This window comes from Papaver somniferum, chromosome 7, assembly GCF_003573695.1.
Source record: "Papaver somniferum cultivar HN1 chromosome 7, ASM357369v1, whole genome shotgun sequence".
NCBI lineage: Eukaryota > Viridiplantae > Streptophyta > Magnoliopsida > Ranunculales > Papaveraceae > Papaver > Papaver somniferum.
This window is the reverse complement of record NC_039364.1, coordinates 43,310,036-43,320,041: the sequence shown is the minus strand read 5'-3', so window position 1 is coordinate 43,320,041 and position 10,006 is coordinate 43,310,036. Positions and strand designations below refer to the sequence as shown.

Genomic DNA, 10,006 nt, shown 5'->3' with positions numbered 1-10,006 from the left:
GTTCAGCTATTGCGGTACAGATCCTCAATCAGGTGACTGAAAAAACAAAAAAAATATTGGCTCTCATTTCTAGACTCCCCACCTAGAGGTGAGCAACGGGTCAGGTGGGTGAGTGCGGATTTAGTATCATCCATGTCCAATCCATTAAAATGACGAATATTAGAAATGCACCCACGTCCAGTACATTACCTAGCGGGTAAAATACCCACGGATAAACAGATGAACTGAATGGATCGGCGGATTTCAGAATATAATGACAAAAAACTAATATTAATATTGTGTACAATAAACACCGATAAAAAAAGATTAGTGATCATGCATGTTGAGTCCATAGTATCCTCAACTTTGTCCCTCTCTCTCATTCTGATCCTGGTTACTTCTCTGGCTTCTAAATGTAGGTACCTTACTCACGCTCTACTTATCCTTCATATTTTATTATAACACCAAAACTCCCCTCCGCAATGGGTGTCTAACAGATGGGTGATATTTAACTCCACCCAACCCGTAAAAACGATTGGGTGCCAAAAATTCACCAGGACCCTATCCGCCGAGAAACCGATTGGGTGTCCACTCACTAGAATACGGATTGGTTGGATAAAATGAGTGGTGGTGTGGGTGTTTTTGCTCACCCGAGGTCCCCACCTTATTTGGCACGAAAAGGCTTAGTTCCTGGTTTTTGGCTAGGCCCATATTTACGTTTTCAAATTCTCCCTCACTCCAATGGGACAAAATGGAAAATAATCTAGCTTTTTACTCTAATGACATTAGGGTTTTATTGTTGTTTGCTGGCATGAAAAGCTGTGGAATGGAGAATCATTAGATGGGTAAGTTTTGAATGTTTTCAGATTACTATTTATCTCTGTTAAATCTCTTGATAATTGATTGATGGAGCTATATTATTAAATTAGTGCATACGAACCTTGATCAAATTAATGTCGTCAAGTGGTTTTTGAAACTTTAAATCATTAATAATTGAGTTTCTACCATCTTTAATAATTTGTGTGAATGTGTTTGGTGTTTATTGATAATTGATTTCTTCATCTTGCTTGAGCTTAATAGACAAGTAAATATTAGGTGAGTAGTAAAACTTTGTAACTTCCCACATCCATGAAAATCAATTGTTTTTTTTTTTAACAGTCTCAAAATGTTGGTTAAGATATTAAGTATGTTAGTATTAGCAATTCCTTGGGAGAAAAATGACATCTAAGTGCTTAGGTCATCTCTGTGTGAGCAGATAAACGGAAGTCCGTATTCTTTTTCAATATTGTTCGAGAACTATTTTGAAAACCATGAAGAAGACCTGAATCAATAATGTTTGAAAATAAGTAACTACTAACTACAAATGATGTAACATCTATGCTGATCCCATCTTATTTCATAAAGTTTTCTTCGATTACAAAGTCATAGTATAGACACTTTCTATGGGCTTTTGCTCAAAAGTCTGGTCATTAATCATTTTGTTACTTTCTGGTTTGGGATCTATTTGTACCTTTTGGTCACTACGGGGAATAGACCAACCGATAATTAGTGGTAAATTTTGTATAATTGTTTATATATTACAGCCAGTTTATTGCTATAGGACTTCGAACTGAATATTTTCCTGACACCCAGACCAGCGATCCGAAAGAAGAAGCGGTGAGTGTTGTTGTAGTCATGAAGCTCACCTTGTAACTAAGCTTCTGTCCAACCTTCTTAAACTTTAATTTCTTTGGTCTAACATTAATCATAATCCATCCGGCTGGCTGACTTGCACTCTATAATTACTTTTGGGTTTCCCAACATTAGTCACAGTTCTCATATACGTTATGGTAGAATTTGTGGTGCCACGTACGAAATTTAGAGCGAAAGAAGGGTAGTTCAAGTCGCCTGCCTGAGTAAGTCCATTTCTCGAGCAAATGTCTCTTCTCCGAGCTAATAGAGCAATCTGAGAAGAGGTGTAGTTAAGAGTGCAGATATACTTCAGGTAATCCGAGATGGTGATATCGTAGACTAACCCAGGATCTGAAGCTTTTTCAGGGTTTACATGTCCAGACCCAAAAGCATAAGGACTTGCTGGTTCGGAGTTACTAAGATTTTTGGCGTCCGCAATGGGACGTCTTTTGTTGTTTAGAGTGTAAGAGGTCGTCATCAAGGCGGACTTGATTGCTGCTGGCGACCAGTTTGGGTGCACTGACTTGAGAAGTGCCGCTACACCGCTAACATGAGGACAGGACATAGATGTACCTGAAATTATGTTAAACTCGACAATCCTTTTGTCACTCATTAGTCGGGTTGGACTCACCGTGGGTGGCCATGCTGCTAAGATATTCATGCCTGGTGCTGTCACGTCGGGCTTTATCACCTCAGGTGCAATGGGGCTAGGTCCCCTTGAAGAGAATGCCGCAATTATTGGCGCTGGAGAACCATATACTGTTCCCTCAAAAGTTATTGAAGCCATTGGTTTCTTTGTTACATTCCGTATTTTTTAATGGCATTTGCAGCTAGCACACCTAATGAAGTTGCTGGTAAGATGTGGGGGTCTGCGAAAAGCTCTTCTCCTTCGTCTTCTGAGTTCAGTAGAAGCATACCCATTCCTCCTGCCATCTCTACTTGCTCTCCTTTACCAGTGCGGGAGTTTATGCCTCGCTGGCAGACAACAATATTTCCTTTGACCAGTTTGGGATTCAAGGAACCACTGATGCAGTACCTAGCATCTTGGTCAGTGCGATTAGGTGCGGCCTTCCCATAAACAAGGGGCAAACTTTTGGTCGATCGAATACCGTGATAAAGAGATGAACCTTTGAAAACTTGTCCATTACCTAGCTTCACCGTGGTTGGAAAACTTCGGTCCAAGTAGCTTGCAGTGACCGTCATAATCCAAGGTGCAGTATTAGCTACAGTTGATGCAAATGGGCCTGAATTCCCTGCTGAACATGAGACGAAAACACCCTTCTGGATAGCCCCTAATGCTGCTATAGCCATGTTATCACTGTAGTAAGGATTTGAAATTCCACCTAAAGAGAGAGAAAGCACATCAACCCCGTCAGAAACAGCCTGATCCATAGCAGCTAGTATATCAGAGCTTGCACAGCCAGTTTGCCAACAAACTTTATAAGCAGCAATTCTCCCCGTGTATCTCATTCCGCCAGCTGCTCCTTTAGCCATTCCAAAGAGGTTGGCACCCGTTACTATATTACCAGCGGCAGTCGATGCAGTGTGGGTTCCATGCCCTGCTGAGTCTCTCGGTGATCGATAATCAGTTGTCTCATTGATTCTTCCAGCCACAGCTTCATATCCTTTAAAGAAGGATCTTGCACCAATTAGCTTCTTATTGCAATTCGAAGACGAGAACTTGGGTCCATTTTCACAGTGCCCCTTCCAACGAGCAGGTTTAGGAGACATGTACTTGGCTCCCGCATCGCTGAAGCTGACGTGTTCAGGCCATATTCCGGTGTCGATTATTCCAACAATGACATCTGACGCCAAATTAGGAGCCTGCCACAGTCCTTTGCCATTTTGAAGACCTAAAAACTGAGGAGTGTGGAGGCTGAACATGTCGTCAGGAGTTGCGGAAAGGAACCCGTCGACTTTGTTTAGAGTTTCAACTTGTTTGGGTGAAAGCTTGGCAGCAAATCCTGAGACGGTGTTTTCGTAAACGTATAAGAGCTGGGGAGGTTCTAGTAGTTGTGTTTGTGGCTCTTCATCATCAGCGTCACTATCACCAATAGAATCAATTACTGTTTCATACCATCTCTTGCCATCTCCAAGCATTTGATCCAAAGCATCAACTTTTTCCTTGTCCATGTGGACTATATATGTCATTGATTTCGTTGCCTCTAACTCGAGGATCATTGATAATATCGCCATGGTAATCAGCAACAAAGAAGATTTCTTTTTCAGCGTAAACATTTTTGTTTACTCCTGGTTTACTGCAGCAAGATAAGGAAGAAAAATTACTCTGTAATTAATATATGTATATACAATTTATAAGGTACGAATATATAGCTCTAAATTTAATTCCTGGTATTTGCATGATTACTTTAACCATTTCAGTTATTTGGAGATAGTTAGTCAAAAAAGGTGATTAGTGAGTTCTCTGCTACGTGACTGTTTTATGTTTTTCTTAATTGTGTGGATACTTATATATTTTATAATACCTATCAGTGACAAGATCTAAAGCTCGGAAAACTTTAAAGCCGGATATATGGAATCCAGCAGAGACCGTCTGGACTTCAACCAGCTTTAGTAGAATCAACTTCTAAAGGTAAGTGAGCTTTCCATTCTATACTAATTGAAGAACCAAACCCTTGTTTTTTCAAATCACTTTACGTGTGATCTTATGCAGCATGTACATGTACATCTGAAACGTTAAAAAGCAATTAGATGGCGCCCTTTGTTTTAGAAGGTGTTTTTTTGTTTATGTTCGGGCAAAGCTAAGAGACCTTGAATCACTTCTGCATTTATGAGGTGGCTTCTTGTTGTCTGAACTTAGAGTAAGTAGGGGAGATTCTTCAAAAAATTCTATTATCATTAGGTTAACAAGAATTATCACGATTATGGTGACACACACTAGCTTTTGTGTTCACATGAAAATATGAGAGGAAAAATAGAGATAATCGGAGAGAAATACCTTCTTCTTGTATTTTTCCACGCAAATGATCAAGTGAGAAGAAGGTTTAGGATATAAAAACTGAAATAGGAGAAATACCTGCTTCTTGTATTTTTCCACGCAAAGGACCAAGTGAGAAGAAGGATTAGGATATAAAAACCGAAATAGGCAGAAGTGAAGCATTTATAGGCATGCGATGGAGGTGGTAATATGAATACATGGTTGGTTTTATTACTGCTGGAGAGTTGACAAATTAGTTATGGCTTCTTTAGGATTCTTACAGTGCAGTAGTGTTGCACAAGTAATAGGACCACTACTCTACTACAGTATCATCTAACTCTCTTTTTCTTGTACTTGCGTCATTGTCTGTAATGGGAAAAGTTCTTGAATGCATTTGGAAAGAATTGCACGCTTCCAAAGAATAAGCCTTAAAAGAGGAATCCCACATGGGAGGTTTCGAGTCTCTACTAGCTATGCCAAAATCATGACAGACCATTCAAAGTTCTGAATTGTTAATCTACCACCAAAATGTTTCATTTTTTTATACCTTTCTCTCTTTTTCCGTTTTTCAGTTTGCACCAAAGAAAACAGAAAACAATCAGGAAAACTATTATCGGAAGTTGGAGCAATGTGCTGAAGCTCCGTTCTCCATGCTTTTCTCCTGCATTCCCCCCTGGGTCTGACCGTCCATGTTTTCGTGTCTGATTGATCTTTGGTGCTTGTTTTTTCCTCTCTGTACCACATGGATTGTTTGTCCATGTTCTATGCTTGTACTTGTAACTGATCCAATCAAATAATTAGTATTTATGAGAATTCAATGAAGTATTTTGTTTTCTTTTTAATCCCGAACCACATATTACGATTACCATAATTTGCAGAGGAAAATGCACGGTCTCCTGCAAAAGGAGTGCTTTAGTTCAACCACGAAGATTCAGGCCTTTTTACATTAACCCCCATACAAGGAGGCTATTATCTAGGATTTCAGTCGACTGGAGTAGCGAGTAAAAAGAAATCGCTATATCTTGTTATTCGAATATGTTCCTAAAGATGAGATTTTCCCTTGTGCAGCTTAGATGAGCAGTCCACTATTGCTTTTTCTTTCTAGCTGAAGTGCAATGGGTATTCTAGGATCATAGGTGATGAATGGATTGTGTGTCCCACCTTCCACTGTTACTGGTAACTTGCTGATGAATCAAGAACCTCAAAAATTGTCAACTTTGAGGAAGGGTCTAGGTTTGAAAAAATATTGGTTGGATGTGGGATCTAAAGGCGAAGTGGAGATGAGTAATGATGATTGCTGTAGATGAACCCCCAAGGTAAATTTTCAAATGGCATTCTTTTTCATCAGTATGGACAACAGTGTTGTTCATGTTGGAAAATTCCATTCTAAACCATGATTTGTCTTTCATGGTAAGACGACATCAAACCACAAAAGTGTTTACTTTAGAGTGGATTCTCAAATCTAATACTAAAATGCACTTGATGTTTGATTGAATTTATTGATGCCTAATGAATAGGAAATAGTTGGCCTTTTCAAATTTCCCAGGAGAGAAAATAGAAACAAGAGTGAGGTCTTTTGGCTACCCTCTGGAGACCATTCTCCAGTTTATTGCTTGGTACATGGGACAGAAGAACTGTACCTGTTCCTCGCTATTTACACAAGGTGGTACAACGTACAAGTAACTCCCGGAACGTGATTAGGGTTAGGGTCAACCCTGACAACCCTTTTAGGGTCAGTTCTTGCATTTACTATTTTTATACTTCTTCTCTGAGCTACGTCCGATCACCATTAGTTCCATTAATTCTGTCTTTTCTAACTCTTACACGAGGCAGGGTAGAGGGGAAAGAGTCGGGCGAGAAGAATTGTCCCGGCCCTTGGACTCTCTGATTGGGATTTGCAAATGTTTCTATCAAGCAAACTACAACAATATCCAGTAAACAACTGTGGCCTAGTCTCCTTTAAATTGACATCCAAGAGATCTATACAGAGAAACATCATACAACTCTCCATGAGAGAAGAGAGACAGACAGAGAGGGAGAGAGAGAATTAGATTAACAAATACAATACTAATAATAGTAATTAGGAAACCATATATGAAGACAATAGCTTGGCCAGTTAATAAGTAGCTAATGAAAATTTTTGTTACATTGATAAGTAACACCAGTAGTCCAGGTAGATGGTGCTACATCGATTGCTACGACAGTTTGCTTTGTTGTGTAACTGGTGATCTTGAAGGAGAGAGACTGTCCTTTTAGCGTTGAAAAAGCTTGATAAGAAGCACCCCAGTTGTGGCTCATGCTTATCCATTCATTACTTTGGCTTCCTTTAACAGACATGCTTGCAATATCTCCACTTCCTCCAACATTCATCACATACACCAATAGCCAATAACCATTCCCTTGGAATGAAAACCTTAGCCCTCCATCCCTCTTGCATGGAACTCTGCATACACATCATGAGCAGACAACCTCTTTAACTTCAATAGAAAAAATGAAAAATATTGCTATCTGAGAAAAAGAAAAGAAGATATTGAGCCCATGGGTCTCTAATTATTTAGCTCAGCCCAGCCCTGGACTCAACTGGCCAGTTTTGAAATATGATAACGAACATGGCGCGCAAAACATCCCAGTGCATATGGATCTCATTGCTCAAAAAGGAAAAAAGAATGTTTGAAAGTTTGGTTTATATGTACTATATCCTACCTACGGTAGTTAACAGGAACAATACCACCAACATGATTGGCAATTTTCATGAAGGCGGGCTTAGACATGTCGAAATGAGTCCTAGGTGGGTTGCACCAACCCCCAGCATTGGAGTCTTTGGACCAGTTTGGTGGGCAAAGGTTTGTGGCGGTCACTGTGGTGATTGGCGAGTATACATTGCAATATTTAGAATCAACACATTGAATTTGGAAACAAGATCCACAAGCAAAGCCATTGTTGTACAGTGTTGTGCTCAGAGCTGCAGTATCCGTCCCATAATTGCTTGCAATCCAATTCCCATACCCACAAGCCCCTCCTGCAGAAAAAGAAATGAAAAACAAGGAGGGAGGGAGTATATCAGTGCCATGATTACTGCAATCAAAGAGAAAACAATAGGAAGCAAGCTTGCGAAGAAAATTGCATTTGATCTCGAACAATATTTTTTAACAAGCCAAATTTTCTGCAAAAAATAATTTCTGTTCTTGCCTTGTGAAGAATAGAAAGCTGCTTTTATGCTCTAGGATACACCTTTGGCATCATAGCTACTGGTATCCGAGAAAACATGCAAAAAACAAAGAGAAGCATACCCATGTCTGCAGCTTGGCCACTATCGTCCCCATAAAATGTTGCATGTGCACTGTTCCATGTATCACCTCCGTACCCCTGTCCATCAACTGATTTCAGAATAATCATCACGCTGATCAACAAACTCACCCCGAACCCTAGTCTTGCCATTGTTAACTAATCAGCTGTTAAGATACTATTAGCTATCTCTAGCTCTATTGATCAATTAAGGCTATTTTGCATCAGTTCCATGTACTGCACTTCCTTTTTTACCTGCCTATCTTTTATATATCGAAAGAGAGAGAGAAAAATGTGATGATCTGGCTATTAATAAATCACTTGAAATGGAAGAAAAACTGGTTACTAATAGTACTGACTTGCACGATAAAATTCAGAATAGTTGATGAGCTCAACTCCGTATTTTGAAAAACAATATTTAAGCATGTAAGAGCTTAGCATTTTTCGCCGGTTCACAATTCTAAAATCTGATACGTACACCTGTTAATTGTTATTCAATATTACAAACGAAGTACCATTTTGATTTTGTTTTATCAATGAAACGGCATAAAATAGATGCGTGATGTTTTGGAGCAGCGTGTGTGTGAATTAACCGAATAAAATCATTGCGACAGCGTAATTTCGTGTTTGTATGGTGTCGTCGTATATTTTGAGAGGGAAAATTTAAAAGTTAAGGTTTCGTGAAAATGATGTCATTCCCTCCAAACAAACATAATCTAAAAAGTTGGATGTAACACTTACTAACCAGATTTTTTCCCTCCAAGACACAAACGACGTCGGTTAGATTTTGGTCCGTCACGAAATCCGGTCTGATCATCATAATTCATAAAGTAATACGTATTTAGCTATACATTTGACTTTTAGTATATGAGTGCTCGTAGTGGGCAACACAAATAATTCTTTCAAACTGTGTCTCAAAGACTCAAAACGAGCTCAATGCTAGGCTACAATTGAGATCCACATTAAGTTTCACCAATAGGCCATATCGCTCTCATGCAAGGCTCAGTCTCGTTTCCAGTCACATATGGCGAGTCACGTTGACTCTCAAATCTGATCTGAATGCCATACCTTTTGTGAGAACACAAAATTGGTTAAAAAGACCAAAATCAATAATTTCTGGGTGAAATGGACAGTTAGATTTTGATACTGTTTAAATGGACAAAAATGTAAAAATAGACAGGATGTAACCAGTTTTATTGTGCCAATTTTCAAATATTTTTTCTTATTTTTAATTTACACAAGATATATCCAGTTTTATCCTTGTTATTTTTTAAATTTAAACTAGGACGAAACCCTTACTATTTTTTTTGGCCATTTCACCCAAACTATTTTTTACTCGTCCATTTGAACCGTGATTTAAAAATATTTTGACAAATGACCCATTTTCCGTTGTGAGAAAGAATCCGGTTAGAATTGCCACTTTCAGCTGCCAAAGTATTCTAAAACTTATATCATATCCGATTTTAGATAAAAGACGTTATCACTTTTTCATTTTATCTTTTTTTCATTTTAGCATATTGAAAAATTACTAGCACCTCATGGATGGTCTTTTAGGGTGATCTACATACAAAGCCGTGAAATTATAGCTGGAAATTGAGATGAAACTTGAAAGAGAAACTTATACTAACACGCGTCAACCAATTTTGTTTAAATATCAATAGTCGTCCATGAGTCCCAATCTGCCGATTATCTAATGATTTCCAATATTTGAATTTTGAGAAATTATAAAATAAACAAGTTAAGAAATGGAATTAGGCTAGCTCATAATTAACGTGCTTCCAATTAGGTTTATAATCGGTGAATCTTAAATACCTACCGCAGTTGTATACTATCATGAAGTTAAGATTTAACAAAATTGGATTGAGGGTCCGTTTCGCCAGTAACGTCTTGCATTGGAACTACATGTAGTTCAATATTCAGTGTTTAGTATGAAATTAAGACGGATGTAATACATCCATAGAATTCTAACTTTTAAAACTTAATTATAAGAGAAATAGAAACTATAAATAAATAAAAATGAAGAATATATATAAAAAGAAAAAATTTTAAAAGAGTTATAGACTCAAAAGGGTGTTGGTGCCCAGCTTGTTGCTAGGTTGCCAACCAAAAGCTTTGTATGATGATGTTTACTAT

The 10,006-nt window shown here is 38.4% G+C and overlaps 1 protein-coding gene, 1 long non-coding RNA gene and 1 pseudogene across 3 annotated transcripts; 1 reads left to right on the top strand and 2 right to left on the bottom strand.

The window, feature by feature from the left end:
* The first annotated feature begins 700 nt into the window (after window positions 1-700).
* LOC113297130 lies at window positions 701-5,404 on the top strand. 2 transcript variants are annotated; one of them, XR_003333338.1, is made up of 3 exons: window positions 701-824; window positions 4,144-4,243; window positions 5,161-5,404. It is a non-coding gene; the product is annotated as an uncharacterized LOC113297130 (long non-coding RNA). The 2 variants fall into 2 exon arrangements; XR_003333339.1 differs by lacking the exon at window positions 701-824 and adding an exon at window positions 3,847-3,970.
* LOC113297129 lies at window positions 835-5,136 on the bottom strand (annotated as a pseudogene).
* A 1,047-nt stretch (window positions 5,405-6,451) lies between the features above and the next one.
* LOC113294579 (expansin-A18-like) lies at window positions 6,452-8,026 on the bottom strand. The gene is made up of 3 exons (XM_026542969.1): window positions 7,879-8,026; window positions 7,292-7,607; window positions 6,452-7,031 (listed from the first exon to the last, which is right to left on the bottom strand). The coding sequence occupies exons 1-3, from the start codon at window positions 8,024-8,026 to the stop codon at window positions 6,716-6,718; spliced, it is 780 nt and encodes a 259-aa protein (XP_026398754.1). The 3' UTR covers window positions 6,452-6,715.
* Between the last annotated feature and the right edge of the window lie 1,980 nt (window positions 8,027-10,006).

Coding starts and splice junctions, on each gene's coding strand:
- LOC113294579 (XM_026542969.1), bottom strand. CDS start 8,026: ATGGCAAGACTAGGGTTCGGGGTGAGTTTGTTGATCAGCGTGATGATT. Junction 7,608..7,878: donor TGGCCAAGCTGCAGACATGG/GTATGCTTCTCT, acceptor CTTTTTCTGCAG/GAGGGGCTTGTGGGTATGGG. Junction 7,032..7,291: donor GTTCCTGTTAACTACCGTAG/GTAGGATATAGT, acceptor ATGTGTATGCAG/AGTTCCATGCAAGAGGGATG.